Source organism: Talpa europaea (assembly GCF_964194135.1).
Source record: "Talpa europaea genome assembly, chromosome: 7".
Taxonomy (NCBI): domain Eukaryota; kingdom Metazoa; phylum Chordata; class Mammalia; order Eulipotyphla; family Talpidae; genus Talpa; species Talpa europaea.
The window spans coordinates 57,530,888-57,549,951 of NC_140074.1; the positions used below are offsets into that span (position 1 = coordinate 57,530,888).

General features: G+C 42.4%; 1 protein-coding gene across 1 annotated transcript in view; it reads right to left on the bottom strand.

Annotated features, from left to right (window-relative positions):
- The window catches only part of ABCA1 (ATP binding cassette subfamily A member 1), a gene marked incomplete at both ends in the record, with an annotated part of 92,686 nt that overhangs the window by 56,409 nt on the left and 17,213 nt on the right, over nucleotides 1-19,064 (bottom strand). Inside the window, 2 exons of the mRNA XM_084237175.1 lie at nucleotides 3,721-3,897; nucleotides 6,157-6,278. Coding sequence (XP_084093301.1) covers nucleotides 3,721-3,897; nucleotides 6,157-6,278 — 299 coding nt within the window. The remainder of the gene's footprint in view (nucleotides 1-3,720; nucleotides 3,898-6,156; nucleotides 6,279-19,064) is intronic.

Below are 19,064 nucleotides of genomic sequence, written 5' to 3' on the forward strand. Positions count from 1 at the left end.
ATGTGCATTTATACTAGAGATAATATAGCTAAACCATTACTATACTTATCAGAAAGCCATCTTTGCAAGGCTCTCAGGAACATACCTGACACAAACTCCTACTGTTCAATGATTATGTTTTTAAATTAAAAAGTAGGACATTTACTGGGAACTTGTTTAATTCCAGTGAGTTTAAAGGATGCAATAGCATTCTGACATCCAGCATTAAGTTCTAAAGCAAGCAAGGCATAACTGAAGTATAAACATAAATAAAAATCTATAGGGTAAGCAGTCAAGACACTAGGTAAAGAACACAATTTTTCATCAAATATTCTTCAGGACTCATTTGTGTGGTATTAATCCAACTCCTATCACTGACCTACAGAGGGAAATATTTAATTTCCCAGCAATGTTCTTGTCATATAATTTACATTATTTGTATCAATCAAATTATTAATGTTTATTATTAAGCACCTTATTATGCCAGACCCCATGCTGGGTTCTTCATATGCATGGTGATAATCACAACAATGGGGAAACTCTATTATCTGCATGTAAAACAGGAGGAAACTTGGCTTCACAGAGGCCAAATAATTTATCCAAGGTCACACAGCTGGTAAAATGCCGAAGCAATAATTGAAGCCAGATGCAGCTGACCCCAAGTCCATGCCCTTTCCACTCTGCCACACTTCCCCATGTTGTCAAAACACTGCTTCCCAGAGGTCATCTGGAGACTGAAGGAGGCCAGGAGAAAGAGGAAGAATATGCTTGGCTGGAAAAGGAGAAAATATGCACACCAACATATATATATATATATATATGGAGAGAGATTTCGAAATCTCTCTTGCTCCTAAAAAATCTACATTTGGTGCAAAATACATTGACAGATGAGCTTCTATTCACATGATGTTGGGTCCAACACTGGTTGCTGCTCCTGTTATGTTTCCTGGAACAATCAATTGTCCATGTGCAATGATGGTGCATGCCATACCCAGCTACCATCTCAAATGCTGAAATTTCAACCAAGAGGCAGGAGTAAAAAGCTGTTTGATGTAAATCAAATAGCAATCCCAGCACTCCAATTAAGACCATTTAGTTCAATAAATAAGAGTCACATTTCAAAGTGTTTTAAAGTCGTTTCATCTCCCAAAGTATCCTTTACACAGAACCATTCTGACTACTCATTATATTTCAAGAACCTTGTTTTCTTTTTTAAAATTTTTATTTTATTTCTCTATTTATTTCTCTATTTGTTTATTTGAGGTGACATTGGTTTGCAATGTTTGATTATGATTTAGAGGTATGGCATCACACCTTTTAAGTGTATGTTAATGCACCACAGTTACCACCAATGCACCCATGGTCTTCCACTATAGTCTCTCCCCACTTTGCTCTCCTCCCTCTCCCTTTCTCTCTGGTAGAAATCAACAGATTTCTAAGGTTTATCATTTGTTTTGTTTCTCTGTATTCCCCATGTAAGTGTCACCATCCAGTATCTGTCTTTCTCTTTCTGCCTTATTTCATTTAGCATAATCCCCTCAAGTTCCTTCCATGTTGTCACAAAAGGCAAGAGTTTATTTTCTTTTATTACAGCTGAGTAGTAGTCCATTGTGTATAATTATCCCATCTTTCTAATCTACCTATCTGTCTTTGGGCACTTAGGTTGTTTCCATAGCTTAGCTATTATAAGTAGTACTGCAATGAACATAGGTGTGCATATATCCCTTTGAATTAGTGTTTTCACATTCTGCAGGTAGATACCTGGGAGTGGAATTTCTGGAGCACATGGCAGACCCATTTTTAATATTTTGAGAAATCTCCAAAAAATGTTTTCCATAAGGAAGAGTCCCATTTTCTGATATTATAGAGTGATCTCTCAGCAACAGACGACAAGAACAGAACCTGAAGAGATGCACAGAAAGCACATGGTAGCCATCCTAATCAATACCTAGTCATGAATCAACTGATGTGCAATGCACAACCACAACACAACAGGATGGGCTGTGATATAGCTGACAGTTTTGACAGTGCATTTCCACATACCGTATCATGCTAGTCCTCCCAAACAGATTTTTCCAGTTGAAACTATGATTGTCTTATTACAAAGGCTATACTGTCATTTACATAGGGAATAATCCAGATGTTTTATGAGCAAAGGGGTTTTACTGGGTTGTGCACACAATAGGTATTTAACTAGTAAGCAAACAAAACAATTAGCCACAGAATAAATTATTATGTCTTCTAATAGCACCCCCTTTCCAAAATTTAAATTATCCTGGCAGAAAAAGTGACCGCTTCAATGCCTTGTAGTGAAGTTAAGCAAAACAGGCCAAAAAAGGGTCTACCATTTGTAAAAACCTTCAACCCTCTATGTCTCTCTTAAGTGAAAGAAGCCAACAGGCTGGGAATGTCTATACAAATAAGCTTATGTAGCTCTTAAACCAGGTAAGTAGGTTACAAACATCCCCATTCAGAAATATATCTTACTTAAAATTTTATATTAGGAACATTAACCAACAGAATCACAGAGCAGTGAACAAAACAATTCAGTATTCTTTCAACACTGAACAGACTATACCCCTTCTGGAATAAAGCTGAACAGATCTTAGTATTAGGCCTAAATCCTTCACATTGACTGGCTCACCATCAACTCTGCCATAGAAACACCCAAGAACTCTAAGTTTACCACCACCTTCATCTCAGGCAGAAACCGCAGGCATTATAGAATCAAACAGGATACAAGAAATTCTTGATCAAGTGAAGAGTGTAAATGGCAGGATGTGCCTGCCAATTCTAGGGTGTGATCTGAGCACATTTCCTGAACATTCTTAGTACCCTTTAATACTCTCCTGCACAAAGTCCCAGAAGAGTCCATTTTTTTTATTATTATGAGAAACATCTATTTCCAGGCACAACCATCTTCCAGGACTCCTTTCCTGGTTTAAGAGAATCTACTGACAAATCAGAGTGCTATCTGCAGAATAGGGAAAAAAGAGAGCTGGATACTAAGGGATGGTGTTGGAAGAGAATTTCACCAGAGCTCTCAGAAAACCCAAAGATTTATGCCTGTTCTGGAACTATGTATAACACTCTGGTGCCCAATATGCTCAGGCTCATCTGTATTCTTTGATTAAGAATAAAGTGCATTTTCGTGGATTGTGTCTCTGAAGTATTGATTCCTTGACTGATCAGACTTTCAAATTTCTTTTTCTGTTCATGCAATTTCGTTATTGATTAAGCTAATTATTGAGTGCACTTCCATCCCATTCCAGGGTTTTCCCACTGTGACAGTTCATGTCGCCTTTCTGATGGGCTTTTAGAAATGAATAGACATCCATCTTCCCATTAATGGTTTTGAGATGCTTTTTTTAAAACCTGGGGAACTCTTTCACCAAATGAACTCTTAAAATCTCAAAGTATAATATAAACGAACATTAAACACTAGGTTTTCTCTGACTGAATCTAGGTACCCGGGACCCTGGATTCCCTTGGAATCCAAGCTGGATTGTATTCAATTCAGGCTTGGACTCAGAACCACACCCACCTCATTTTTACCCCATTTAGTCTTTGGAAGGTGGCCCAAAGTTTGAAAGAACAATTAGAATACCACTGAGCTAAATTAAATCTCAAACTTCCAGTCAGCCCTGTTTCTACAAAAACAAAGTCAGATTGTCCAAGGAATAATTTCACATTCCAAAAGCACTAGTACTTGAAGCTTCTCCACACAGAAAGTCTACTCACCACGACTGGCTTCAGGATATCCATGTTGGAACGAAGTACTTTCTCTGCTGCATCCAGTTTTTCTCTTGGCAGGTCACAAAGTTTGGAAACATCTTGGTCACCGAGCTGAATCACCTCTTCTAATTTTGATCCATTGCACAGATCGGTCAAATGTAACTGGTAGCCTTGCAAAAATACCTGAAAGCATTTCATGCAAAGAGAGGCCAGCAAAACTGGATTACAAAGATGGGAAGCTGGCTCCTTGCAGTTTCTAGGAAGGATTCACATCAATGCAGCTTTGAAGAATGGACACAACTGCAATAGTCCAAGTATCTGGTCTCTTAACTGACCTTGAGAATGGATCAAGGCACAACCTGATAGGACATTTGAAACCTGAATGTTGTGGTGGACTGCCACACTCTTGTCCTTCTTGCAAAGGAAATACTGAGCCCAAAACTTTTTCTCAAAAGTGGGACACATGATTCAGCAAGTAGGAATTCAGAGTCTGAAACCACCCTTATTAGCAAAGACCTCTTCATTATTTTGGAACTTATGATATAGGAAGACTAGGTTTGAGCTGAATTATGAGGGTGAAAAGCACTTATACCATTTATTTGTAGATACAGATATTTAACTAATGCACAGAATTATGTTCAAGCAATGTCAGAATTTGGAACTCATTTTATTTGCCCCAGATAACCAAAAAGCCAAGCCTTTTCTCATCTCTTTGATGGGCCAATTCTAAGATATTCTTATCCATCCATCTCCTAGAGAAACTTTCTTAACATCTTGTGTAATTGGTCTTTTGTGGCATAAATAAACTGTGCTTCTTCACATATGGCCCTTACTATCCATTACACAGCAAAGTTTAGTAAGAGGTGGGACCTTGATTTTCTTGCTTACTTTCTATCCAAAGTACTGAAAGATCATAGAAAGTAAATATTTATGGAAGAAATAAAGGCAGGATGCACACTTTTATTACTCCATTACTATCTCCCCTGTTAGTTTAAATTAGTGCAGCTTGACCTGCTTATGTAGAACCGGTGTGAATAAAGGGCCAAAAGCCTCTTTGAACCCACACAGCTCCCCAACTCCCTAATGCTGCAGAGCATTTGGCCTGCCATGATTTCCATTAAATTTTCACTTACTGCCAGATACTCAAACACACTTCACTTTAACTCGTTTCTCTAATTAGTCCTTGCTGCCAAGCTATCAGCCTACCTCTAGTGTCTGGTTAAGAACACTGACTACAGAGAGGCACTAATTACCCTACAAGGACCACCTCCATACCTCGTCTGGCCCTTATTTTAAACTGATAGGATTTGACAGATAAGAAATTGCAGGGGGCAATGGAAGTTATATTAAATAGAACTATTTTCACTCGCCTGCTGCCTTTGGCTCATCTCCCAACCACACAATTGGTGGACACTAGGCCTATTTTTCTAGTTTCATAAGGAAAAGCCGTAAGCATATTTTTCTAATTTTAAAAAGTCTAGATAAATGTAAAGCAAAGACCTTATTTTCAAGCATAAACACTTCTACCGCTTCTACTTATTATAAAGATATGCTAATATGTAATGGTAAGAAAGCAGTTCTCTTTCCTTCCAAAGAAGAAACTTGAAAAGCTTCTCTGAAAATCCTTAACCATGCAACCTGGAATGCTACCCACAGGCTGGGAGAAGTATGATATCTAATGATGCCAGATGAGGGTTTCTGAAAATCTAACATGAAAATTCTGTATAAATACTAGGGCCTCCCCTGGTGGCACAGCAGTTGAGCGCTGGGCTGCAAAGCTGCCCGCAGCCTCTGCAGCACCGGTTCAATCCCTGGCCACCAGCGAGGGTCCCACATGGCGTGACAGACCTCTCCTGCCGTGCCCGCTGCTCCCCTCAGCAGTGTATTTCGTCAGTCTGCCTGTTCTGTTCCCTGCTCTGGCTCTGGTGAATTCTCTCACCCTCCTACACTTCTGACTGTACCCAGTGCTTGTATAAAAAAAAAAACCTATATAAATACTAATATTACATTCTAGTTTATTATCTATCTTTAAAGTAAGCATTAGGTTTTGAAAAATCTTAACTTAGATTTTATAAAGAACACTACTACATAATCCTCAATACTGGTTATTGCCTCAAAACTGAAAAAAAAAAATTTAAATGTTTAATTTGCGTTAACTTAAGTACATTCCCTCCTTAGGGGGAGGTGATCAACAAATGCCAGTTGACAGGCAGGAAATAAGTTTTATTTTAACCAGTTGGCCCAGGTTACATTTCCACCCTCTGGATGGCTTGGTAAAGCTAACTTGAGCAGGGAAGTAAAAATAGATGAAGGTGAATTTGAGCTGCATCAACCTCTTTCAGTGCTATTACAAAGACAGGGTTTTATTCATTTCTTTCAAGACACTCTGAAGCCATGTTATTGCCATCAGCCCCACTGAGGAAGCTAATGGTAGCACCTCACCTTGTGGAGACTGACATCAGCACCCAGCATTTTGTCCACAGTGGACATTGGCAGAGAGAGGTTGTGATTCAGGAATCCAGAGAAGGTTTCATTGTCCACAAGGAAATCCTGAAGCTTCAAGTCTGTTGAGAAATAATGGTATATTTTCATTTAATAAGTAACTCAAAAAAGTCACAATGGGGCAGACGGAGAAAACTAACAACATTCATTGCCTCATTTTAAAGTGATTTATAACCGCAGGCTTCTGGCTTAAGCACACACAGAAATTAAGTTCATGGAGTATCAGAAAAGACATGATAAAAAAAGACAAAATTGCTCTCTGAAGACCTACAGACCCACACTCAGAATAGCTGCTCAACTCAAACAGTGCAACACTACAATACACACATGTACAAGCCTCTTGGGAATTATCAAGCAAAAGGCTGAATCTATTAAAGGATTTCACCCCATTCATCCGAAATTTGTGACACTGACCCTACTGCTCCTGCCTCCCTGATACGACCTCACCTGCTAAACTCAGAGAGATTTAAAGCCTTATTCCCAGAAGTTCCAGGAGTTGATTTCCTTTTGATACAGAACAGTAGTTTCCAAATTTGCATGTGCACCAGAATCACCTGTGGGCTTGTTAATAAGCCACATCACTGGATCCCACCTAGAGTTTCTGATACAGTGGACCTGGGATAAGGATGGAGAATGTGCATTGCTAACAAGCTTCCAGGTGATGCAGATGCTGCTGGCCTGGCACCCCCACTTTGAGAACCACTGGTATAGATAGCACAGTACGCATATCAAAGCTCTTTCACAGATAAATCCACTTTCATTTGAACCAGGCATGGAGCATGCAACACAGAGCTCCAGAACCCATGTCTGCTGTGTCTTAAGAAAACACACAGGCATAGATTTTCAAAAGTCAACCCTACTAAATAATTGCATTGATGAAGGATTCACATGGAATCCTTTTAAATTTAATCTTTCCAGGGCCTCCCCTGGTGGTGCAGCAGGTGAGCGCTGGGCTGCAAAGCTGCCCGCAGCCTCTGCAGTGCTGGTTCAATCCCCAGCCACCAGGGAGGATCCCACATGGCGCAACAGACCTCTCCAGCCACGCCCGCTGCTCCCCTCAGCAGTGTATTTCATCACTCTGCTTGTTCTGTTCCCTGCTCTGGCTCTGGTGAATTCTCTCACCCTCCTGTGCTTCTAACTGTACCCAGTGCTTGTATAAATAAATAAATCTTTTTAAAAAATAAAATTAAAAAAAAAATTTAATCCTTCCAGGATCATGCTCAGCGAAATAAGTCAGAAAGAAAAAGAAAAATACTGGATGGTCTCACTCATAGCAGGAATCTAGAAAACCTAAATAAGGGACCAGGAAAAAGACTAATTGCAATAAAGTAAAAATCAAAATCAACAAGCAACTAGAGACTAGAGACACACTACAGTGGGGGGCGAGGGGGAGGAGAAGAGGGATTAGGGTCAGAAAAAGAGGGTGGGAATTGTATGGGGAATATAACCAAAATGAAAATGCATACATTGTGCAAAAATGAAAAATGATGTAAGAATTGTATAAAATAAAATATTTTTAAAAAATACTGGGGTAAGGGGGTCAGTCACGTGTAGATATCATGGGCCTAAAAGCATAACCAGATGCTCATTAAGGCTGCCCATTCCAGGTATATTCCATTTAAGCAAATCATTGATAGAGACTAATAGAAAGGATAAATTAAGCATGACTCACAAATCAAGGGAAATTATTGTCTAGCCACACCTAATTTGGTTCCCTCCTGTTACTCCTTGTGACATCTTCAAGATCTCCCTAAGCCCAGATAGTGTCCCTCAGAGTTGGTGCTCCTGCACCACCACCTGCTTGGTGCTCCCCATCCTATATGACCCCATACCGATGACAATGGCCTCATTTCTGTAGTCTTCAAATCTCAGAGCACCCAAGATTCACTTGGGGAACATGTTACAATGCAGTTTCTACGGTCTAATGCCCAAAGATTCTCAAATAGTGGATCTGTAGTATGACCTCAGAATCTGCATTTTAATAAGCATCCTTTATACTTCTAATGCAGGGGGTCTGGGATTCCTATTTTTAGGAATATTGTTTAATTTGCTTATTATCTCTGCTCTAGACTGTGCCTTATATAAGTACATATAAGACAAAGTGTGTTTTGTTTCTGTATCCCAGTGGCCAGGGTAGAGCCTGGCAAAGAATCATTAGTCAGTGAATGATGACTAAAGAATAAATACCAGAAGATAGGATTAGGGTTGGGAAGATTCCAAAAGTATCTGAGCAGCATCACTGGAGATTTCCTTTTAGTTGAGCAGGTCCAAGATGTACTCAACGTTGTCAGTACAATCTCCAGTCTGCACCCCACAGGACTCTTGGTGGCTAGTACTATAATCTCAGGGATACAAAGTGACATCCTAGGTGTTCTGAGACCCCCAGGGTAAATGAATGAAGGTAGGAAAGTTGGTGGCTGCAACTGAGGCCTGGTATGAAAAGCCAGACACCGACCACTGCAGAACAACAATAAAACACACACACACACACACACACACATACATACATACACACGCACACACATACACACACACCACACACCCCGCACTCAGTGTGGTGCTCACCTGGGCTCTATATCAGTTTATTTGCCAGGTCATTTCACCTAGCACGTGTCTACTGCCTTCCCAGTGAAACGGGGGTAAAAAAGAACCTCTGGGAGCCCTGGACAGGACAGAATATACACATGAACTGACCCTTTCTGACCAGATGGACCACAAATTCCTCCTGAGTATCGAAAGTCGGAGCCGCACAAAGACGTCCTACTACAGAGCAGCCTCCTCCCTCCTAGCAGAGCTGCTGAAGCGTAGGAGGCTGCACTTGTGATGGATTTAGGTCATGAGCTACACCCTGGAGACCAGTGGAATGGCCAGTATGTTTATAAGATTCTTCTATTACATCAACAACCTCTGAGGATGAAAACAGCTGGATGTGATCAACTCCAACCACCTATCAGTGACTCCCCTGGATGATACATAAGAACCAAGAGGCTGACTAAAGGCAACAACCCCTGGCAGGACACATGCTCAGGGTGGTGAGGTTGCTGTGTGGGGAAGCAGCTGGGAGGGCCAAAGATCCCTAGCTACAGAGAACTCAAATTCTGGTCACATGGATGCCACACATGTAGACAGATTCGCACACTCCCACCAATAACTGCAGCCAGTGTGGATGCAGAAAAGTGGTGTGGTGCCATGCCCTCCTTCTCAACCTTCGCTCCCATTAGACTTCCACAGGGAACATTCCAAAAATCCCAAATCCCAGGCCACACACACACACCCCAGCCCCCAACAGCTCATCAAAACCTCTGGGGCTAAGACACAGGCATCAGAATCTTATAAAATTCCTCCAGTGGTTCCAGTCAAATTAAACAATGGTGTGGCAGAAAGATCAGGGGTGTGGGACCAGGAAAACATAAGTTTGATGTTTTAAAGCTGGCTTTAAGAAATTCATTTTGCTTTCCTGAGCCCAAGTTTTCTTACCTAAGTGGGAAGGACAGCAATTTGAAGACGTGAGGATTAGCTATTCACATGTAAGCATGAAGAGCAGCAACTGGCTCATGGTAGGTGCTCAATAAATGATATTAAGTTTGTGATTGTTCAGAAAGATTTTTTTTTTCACTCGGTCACACTAGACCATAAAGAAGTCTAGAGAAAAGTCTGTGAGAGCAAGGTAAGAATCCAGTCCTTGCCCTCACAGAACTTTCAAGGCTGACAGGGAGAGGAAGAGGCAAATCAATAAAGCAAGAGAGATGAGGAAGACAGTTGATGGAGGAGTCTCTCCAAGATGAGGGTTAGGCCTCTCATGGAGTAGGGGCCAGGCCACCCTATAGTTACAGTGCTGTGCACATAGAAGGTTGTCAATAAATGTTGTTGAGTGAATACATAAACCAAGAAGCACATAAATATAGAAAGAAGATGTTCCTTAAAACTTAAGATATGGGGAGTAGGATGGGAAGAGAACATGGGCTGGGGGTTAAAGCTCAGAAGAGGGTAGTGGTGTGTCTCTGATCTGTTTCTTCACTATGTTGCAGGCAGGCAAATCCATAAAGTCAAGAATGTTGAGAAGGTCAAATATCTGAAATAGCCCTTATCCTCTTAGCCTACCCCTTCTTTATGACTTGGCCCATGAGCTATCTCCTCTAGGAAGGCCACCCTGATTTTCCCACCCTCAAGCGAGTTTAGGTGACCCTCCCCTATGCCCTGATAGCATCCTGTGCTTGCCCCAGGTATGGCACAGATGGGGCCGCAGTTTTCTTGGCTACACGCCTTTCTCCTCAGAAGAACAGAAATGCCTTGAGGGCCAGAACTTTGTGATTCCAAAGCTCAGCAGTGCCTTTCATGGAGAAGAAATGAATGACTACAAATGGATGAATAAGTTAATCAACTGTGGTGATCTGGGAAACAGCCAATTAAAGAAAAGCAAATTCACCTTGTAGTGGTTAGGGAAGAGTGAAACAAACCAGGTAAAGATGACACGAGAGTATCTCTGAGCCCATTCAGCTGCATCAGCCCAGGACAAGAAGAAAGTCAGATGAGTAGAAGCTGGAAACGAAGTGTAGAGAAGTATCCATAGACAAATGGAGATAACAGTAGCATCTCACAGGGTGAGCTGGGGGGTTAAGTGAGAAAACATCCCCTGAATGTCCAGGATAATGCCTGACAGCAAGCCAAGTGCTTACTGAAGGATGACTACTACCATATCACTGCTCAGAAAAGAATGATCTCATTAGCTTCATTGCTAATTTGACCCTAAAATATAAGCTTTTAAAACAGATAACAACACAAAGGTGACTAAGTTGAGGTGTTGGATTTATGATCTAAGGGGTGTGTGTGTGTGTGTGTGTGTGTGTGTGTGTGTGTGTGAAGAGAGAGGCATTTGCCTGGTTCGGGGGGAGAAGGAGGGTGATTATTTGCCTGAATGAGTTACTGAGTGGGACAATTATTAAATAATTTCTGTTGATACTGTCTGTTAGGTTGAAGCTGACTTATCTCTTTAGAACATCACTGAGGAATATATCTAGAAAGCCTAGATTTTAGAGAATCAATGGAAATCACCACATCTACAAAGCGACTGCCACGAAGAGCACAAGCAGAAGAGGACCAGTAAGAAAGTCCAGTAACTGAAGGCAAGACAGGGAACACTGAGTGGAAAAAAAGTCACTTAGCCATTTAACTTTGCCCAAGTGAGCTGACATGACTCAATTTTCTTATGTGTAAAATGTGTAGATGAGAAGAAGATCTCAGAGGTCTTCATATTCATAGTAATGAAAGGCACACTATGGGAGAGGGGAAATCAGCACTAGCTCTGACATCAGGTGATCTGAACTCAAGTCCCAGCTCTGCTGTTGCCTAATTGTATTATCTTTTCTTAATTTCTCTGAACCTACATCTCCTCGGACATGAACTGGGGCTAACAACATTCACAGGTTGTTATGAAAACAAAGAACTAGAGCGTGAACATACTCTGCAGAGGGAAAGAGCAGACAGCCGCAGGTGTTTATAGGGGTTACTGAGGCTATAAGTGCTGCCATAGAACACAGCGGAGTTAGGAGCAGGGCTGCTCACTAAATTAATCATTTGTCCCTGTTGCCGGCAGAGAAGACAAAAGTCACTGTGCAGCGAAAGGCCAAGAGAGCTTTCCTGCCTAATAGCTTCAATATGGACCAAAATACTTATTCTGCTCAACTGTGCCTGAGGAGCAAATGGTGTCTATCCATTTCCTGAGAGCTTTGCTTTCAGAGCAGTAGGTACAGCAAAGGAAAGAAAGGAGAGAAAAAAAAAAAAAATTCAGGAGCTTGGAGTCTAAAGAACAAAACAAGCGAAATGTGTCTTTGTAGGCTGGGAAGAACAGGACAAAACCCTCAGCTTCCTGCCAATCCTCTGGGCTAGGCTTCTCTGATCAAGCTAAGGAATCATTTCCACAGTGGGTAGAGGTTTGTGGTGCGGAGAGACCCTGCATGCAGGGGATGCTTTCTTGAAATTTAGTGTTCCTTCTGTTTCTCTCCAGCCTGCCTCAGCTCAGCAGAAGAAGTGAGGAAGGAGAGAGGTGGAGGGAGGAAAGGGTGGTGGCAGGAAGGCAGAGGAGGGAAGCCCTCAGCAGCCCTCAGTGAGAGAGCCCAAGAGCCGGCAGGGGTTATTCTCGGTCAGTGCCCTCCAGTCCCCAGCTCGAGTTTCAAGATTGCTGTAGTCTCTTTTGTTCAACATGAAAAGCAACCACAGCAATCAGCTGCTTGAGAAGTGGGTGGAGGAGGCAAAGGGAAAAAAAGAAGTGGAGAAAGAGACCTTGTCAGCAGCCAAGGCCCAGAAACTTTTTAAAAGAACCCCAGGAGGGTCCCCCAGATCTAGTCTGTCATATAGAGGATGTGCTGGAGGAGCCAGGAGGCAAATTCTAACTCTTGGCTTTACTGAGCCTAAGCTTGTCCAGACATATAAACAAGACCTAAAAATTTCTCTGCTATGAAAGGGCAAGTAACAAACACACTCAGGTTATCTTCTGAGTATTTTTTGTTTGGGTTTGTTTTCTTGATGTTAGGGCTCCACTTTGTTCTTCAAGGCACGCTTCTGCCTACTCCCCTGAGATGACTGAACCCTCTCTGGGAAGATCAGAGGTTCTGCGGGAAGTTCAGGGCCCTGGAGAAGGGGGGGAAAGCAGGATGACCTGGCTGCTCCTTGGATCACTCCTGAGGGCAGTTAAGAAGAGGCTGGGAGCTGGTGCACACACAACCTCAGTTTCATCTGGTCTGGGGTTCCCAACCCAGGCAAAGTTTCCTTCTCTACAGTGAAAGCTTTATGAGGGATACCAGGGCACACCTAAACAATCTTAGGTCCTGGAATCTGGCTAATCTGGTTCAAAGCTCAGTTCCAGAATTTTCCAGCTATGTGGCCTTGGGAAGGTCACTTAGGCTCTCTTAGTGTCCCTTTTTCCATAAATGGAGTCTGCTTTACTAGGGGTATGGGCGAGGCAAACACTAATGACAATAGTGTGTAAGGAATGACCTGGATAGAATACAAGAGAAAGTAAAAGCTGAAAATTAAACAAGTTCCAAATGTATTAATAAAGTCATAGATGACAATTATGTAAAAGGTTCTCAAGAGAAACCAGAATATTTAGAGCAGTGCTCCTTGAACCCTTTGAGGCAAGCACCAGGGAAGCCAGAGTCCTCTTAATACCAATGGGAGTACCATAACTTTGGAAACCACATGTTCTACACGTGGTGGGAACCTGCATTCATTCAACAAGCTTTTAAGGGGCTATTAAACCCAAATCACTAATCCTGTGGTTCAAAGTATCAATATTTCTCCATCCTTTGAAGGGAACCTTCTGTAACAAAATAGACGATATATAAAGACTCATCCTTGCCCTTCCCTTCCAAGAGGAGTAGGCAAGCAGAGTTATGGCCTCTAGCCCTCTATGTCACTTCAGCATCAGTCATCACTGAAAGAGGGGGATGGAAAGGAACACTCTTTCCCCAGCTCCACCCAGCACACCTGCATCTCATAGAGAAGTAGGCAAGGTAGGTAGGTGAGGAGGTTGGTAGCCCCTGGAATGAGGACTTATATCAGTTGATAAGTTGAAGGGTAACCAGGTTGCCAAAGAGCCTATGGAGACTATGGCCCCAGGCAACAAGGGCGGCTCGTTCACACTGGCCAGGAGCTCTCCTGAGGCCATGGGGGTGACAGGCACAAAAGTCATATCACCTCTGGAAGCCCAGAAGGAAATGAAAGGTAACACTAAGGAGGTACCACCAGCCCCAAAGTGGAGTCAGTGTTGGACAAAGCAAGAAAATAGCTGAAAACTGCATGGAGAACCCTTTGTAAAGGCCAGAAGGGTGGAAAGTAGGAGAAGACATCCAGAAAAGCAAGGAACAAAGAGGTCAAAAGTATGAAGAAACCCAGTGTCCGGAAACAAGAAAGAGTGAATCAAATAGAAAGAGCAGAGACCAAAAGATCTGGAAGAAGGAAAAGAAAATTTGAGGCACTTGGTTCTTTACTAAAAATGAGACCAGATGCTCCTAACACCATGAAGCATGAGATTAGAATCTGCCTTCAAGGTCCTGAATAAGGCCCAGGAACACAGGAAAGGAAGGGAAGATGAGTTTGTGAGTTCGGGGCTAAGAAGGGATTCTTTCCAGATTTGGAATTTCCAGAATTGTTAATGTAGATACTATCTAAATTGCTTAATTTTTCTTACTTTTACAATTAACAAAATGTGTCCAAGGACATGGTAGTTAGTGCTTTGTAGGTAGAGGAAGGTGATTAACAGTTGCCCCGCATCAAAAACATTATCGTTTTCTAAAATCCCTAAAACAAGTTTACAAGAAAGGCATTACTAATCCCATTTTCAAATGAGGAAAAAGATTCAGGGAAGTTCATTTCCTGCTCAAGGTCACAGAACAAACAAGTTCTGTTTGTAAATCTGAACAAACTTTGGTTCCAAAATATTGTCCCTTTCCACTGTATTAGAATGCTATGGATGGTATTACACTTATAAATGTCCTACTGTGATTTTTGCAGCCAAAGCAAGTGAGGTCACCCATGATTCCTATATTGGAATTAGGCAACATGACATGGAATCAGCGGCAGGAAGATGCTGAGCCTTGAGGTCATACATACCCACAGCTTTACTCAGTGACCCTGGACAACAGATAAAACCCTTCCAAGCCTCAGTTTCCCCTCAATACAACAGGGACAATAATACCACACTGCAGGCACTGTAGGAAGCCTTGAACATAACAATCTATTCAAATGTGAAATGGCATCATTACCTAGAGCAACATAGTCTGTTGGACAAAGTGTCTTAATTCTATGACTGCCCTTCTGTGTCTCAACGCCACAGTGATAACAGGCCCATGAGGGAAGCTTTCACAGAGAAACAAACTGGACTCCCAAATTGATCATTGCTGCCCACACAGTAAATAAATCTTCTGGTGGAAAAGCAGGAGACATCAAACACTTTTCTTAACAATCCAAACTTTTTAAAGGCAATCTGACTATGGTGGAGAATGTGCTGTCCTGTAAGTGAGTGCAATTGTGCTTTCTATTCCTGTCAGGATAAAGGTGACCTTTGATTCAACTTAGTTCAAGCAATATTTCAACACAGGAGTGCAGCATTACAATTTCCTGAATATGGCGTAGCTAGCACCGGGCTCCTTCCCTGGATGGGAAGTCCCAGACTGGCTTGACAGCTCCGAGAAAACTTGCAAAATACTGTGCTCTAAGGCCCCATATCAGAAAGCTTGATTAGTGCACACAGAATACACACTACAATCATGCAAAGATTTCAAGGAATTTCCAATTTGATGACATAATGTTGACACATATGTCATCTGATCTCCCAACAAGATGAAACATGGGGGCCCCACAAGAACAGAAGACAAAGTTTGGGGCTACATCCTCAACCTCAGCAGCTGCCCAAATGGAAGGAGGGGCAGATGGGGGAGGAGGGCAGCTGTGAGTCACAGGGTGTTCTTTCTAGACAGGACTTAGAGAACAGCCCACCAGTGTCTGTTACCCATAAAGGCAGGAAGTAGAGGAAGTCTGGCACTTCTTGTCTCCTTTCCGATCCCAGCCCATCCATACCCAGTGTCCTGTAACCTTGGGGAAGTTTCTGGCTACCCTAGACTGTTCTCATTAGGATGTGCTAACAGTACAAAAAAACTGGAATTCTAAGTTCAATGCCTGCCCCTTGCCAGCTGTGCATCCTAAAGCAAATTATTTGGCCTCTCTAAACTTCAGCTCCTTCATGTGCATAAAAAGCCTCACCTGAGGGCTGTACAGCAAAACAAAAGTACAGCAAGCCTGATACTTAGTATGTACCATATAGGGTACTAAAAGCTTTGCCCTTATTAGCTCATTAATGTTCCAAAACATCCCCTAGAGAGGCTTATCATCTTCATTTTGAGGAAACAAGACACAGAGATGCTAGGGAATTATCTAAGGTCACACAGCTGGTCAGCAGCAGGGCTGAAATTTGAACCAAAGCAGCTTGGCTGCCAAGTCTTTTAACACTAAATTGTACCACACAGTGGATGTTTACAAGCTGATAATTTTATATCCGCTTCCCGAACCTTCCTGCATGGTCCACTCCCTTGCCATGTCACTAAGCCTGCCCCGTGGGCTAGGGGGTCATGTCTTTTTAAATTTCAAAGATCAAAGCAGATTTAAAAGTCCAAATAGTAAGTTCTCGGTATTACCAGTAAATCCAACAACCAGAAAGTAATGCCCCTTCTCCGGAAGTAAAAGCCAGCATAACCCTTGGGACTTATTCCACAAAAGTCTCAGTCAGAGCCATACCAAAAAGGCCAGATTTGTAGGGCCAAACAAAGCAGATTTATACTATGAATATACTAAAAATGACACCCAACAATCCAGCAGAAGGGATGGAAAAGCTCCAGACCCGAGTGAGGATGTCAGCATGCATGCCGCGCTACCCTGACACTCCTCTCCAGGCCTCCCCTTGCCAACTCTTGACCTCAACGATGTGGGATATCTTCCAGAGAGACATCTCTAGCCCAATGACAAATGCCCAAAGTTCCTCCCTGTTCTTTCCTGGCAAAGTTCTCATAACTATCAGAAGGCTCTATCCTGGAGAAAAGGTATTTCAGAAACTGCTAAATCAAGGACTGTGGAAGGTGAGTTGAGACCCTAGTCCTCATTGGGAGAGGCCTTGTAGGAGTACACTACCCAGTTTCAGCCAGCACAATTCTCATGAGGAGTGCCACTCACCTGGAGTTCAGTACATGGATCCCCAGACTGTAAGATACGGCAGCCCCAAGGGAAAGTCTGAAAGCCATCCCTCAACTGTCCCACCTAACTAGCCTGGCCCAGTTTAGCAGGTCCAGAAAATGACCTTCTGGAATCCCATTGAGTACCCACTGGGATTCTGTTTCAAAAGCATCAGTGTGGCTATAATTAGGGACAAGACCAGACACCTGGAGAGCTAACATCTTAACTGAGGATGGAAGTTGCTGAGCCCCATACATAGGGGAGGTTGGGGATCGGCATTCCAGTCACACCACAGACCTCAATGATGCCAACAATAGCCCATAACAGAGAACTTCCACAGTACCTCTCAGCCTAAGAATTGTCCCTAGGTCAGTATGAGCAATGGTGAGGCTGAGGGAGGAGCCATGGAATGTAGCAAAGGACAAGGCATCAGCTAATATGGAAATGGGAAACAAGTGGCAAACTGGGAAACTATTCCATGGGGGATGTGAGGCTGGCCCAGCCCAGGAAGGGAAGAAGCTTCTGCCACAGGATATGCATTTCCCAACTTCAAGTCAAGTAGGAGAACCTAACCAATACCTAAGGTGCAAACTCAAGAAGGGTCTGGACCCATAAAAGATGTAGGAGAGTCTGCAGTCAAAATTACAGGATTTGCAAGAGGAGCAAGGCACTGTAGAAAAGTGGATTTCTGAGCAGGAATGTTCAGCAAGATGAAAGGTAATGAGCATGTTCAGTTTCACTAAGCATTGCACTCAAGTAGCTAAAGAGGTAGCAGAAGAGACAAAGAAGAAAGCAAAGAGACATCTTATCTAGCCCAGTCCTGATCTGAGTAGCCCCAGTGGGGAGCCTTAGCTCTTACCTGCCTGCTCTTTAGCCCACGTGAAAATGCCAGATTCACCAAAGGAGTCAGGTGACCTGGAGTGGTCAGCAAGGCTGAAGCACAAGACAAAGGAAGGAGCTGAGAAAGAGGACTTCTTCCTGCCTTCCCAAAGCCTCTGGCAGAGCCAGAGATAGGTTTGTGAGACCTGAGGCTGACACAATTTGGGAGAAGGAATTCTCTTTAAGAAAAAGAATTTTTAAAATAGCCTATTTTGGCAGTTTTTGAGTGCTAAGATCCCTACCCGGGTCTTGGAACCTAGAACCATAGGAACTATGAAAGTGAAAGTTTTTGAGCTTCTCAGTAAATCCACTTTAGGCCCTGGCTTCATGGCAACCCTTACAGTAAAGTTCTGGAAGGTAATCCTTACGGAAGAAAGAAAGCCAAGACTGTTTTAAGAGCTTCTGTCATTATTACTCATTTAGAGCCCTGTTGACTTGGATTCACACAGGGGAATCAATTCCACAAATACACGTGCCAGGATTTTACACTTTTCAAAGTGCTTTCACTTGACCCTTAAAATCCTCTGTGAATGAAAAAACATGGCTATTTTCTCTCACCTTCATTCCACAAAGATTTACTGACTGCTTACCATGTGCCTGCTATTGTGTGCTGCTTAAGACACAGACACAAGCAAGGCCCAGTCCTGTCCTCAAAAGGCCACAGGCTAAGGGACAGATCACTTCACTGTGTGGTCCCAGCTGAGCCTCATCCAAGGCAAATCAAGTTTCCAAGAGGAGACCTTGTCAGGTTGTTTTGAAAAGTCTCAATTCTGAGAGAAGGAAAGCGGAGGCCCCAGAGAGGGTGAACAAATTGGCAAAGGTCAAACAGCCAGGAAGAGTAGGGGAGGCAAACCAATTCAGATTTATTGTATGTCACCTCTGTGCTATGACCCACTATCCGTCATTCAGAGATGGCATCTGATTTAATGCTTGATGACCCTCAGGGCAGTTAATCTCCATTTTTCAGATAAACTGAGGGTCAGAAAAAATTAAAATATTCCCAAGGTTCAAACATAACTGATAGAGCTTGAATTTGTTCTCGAAATGAACCTTAATACAAAGCTCCACTTTCTTTCACCAACATTTCCCAATCTTCAATCATTTAGAAACCACTTTCACTAGTTTTACTATGTACACATAAAAAGATGTATTCTTTAAATGAACTTTATTTTTTTCTATTTAATATCCTTCTAAGCAATAGCTATGAAATTTCAACTTGATATTAATACGGATTAAAACTAAAAGTT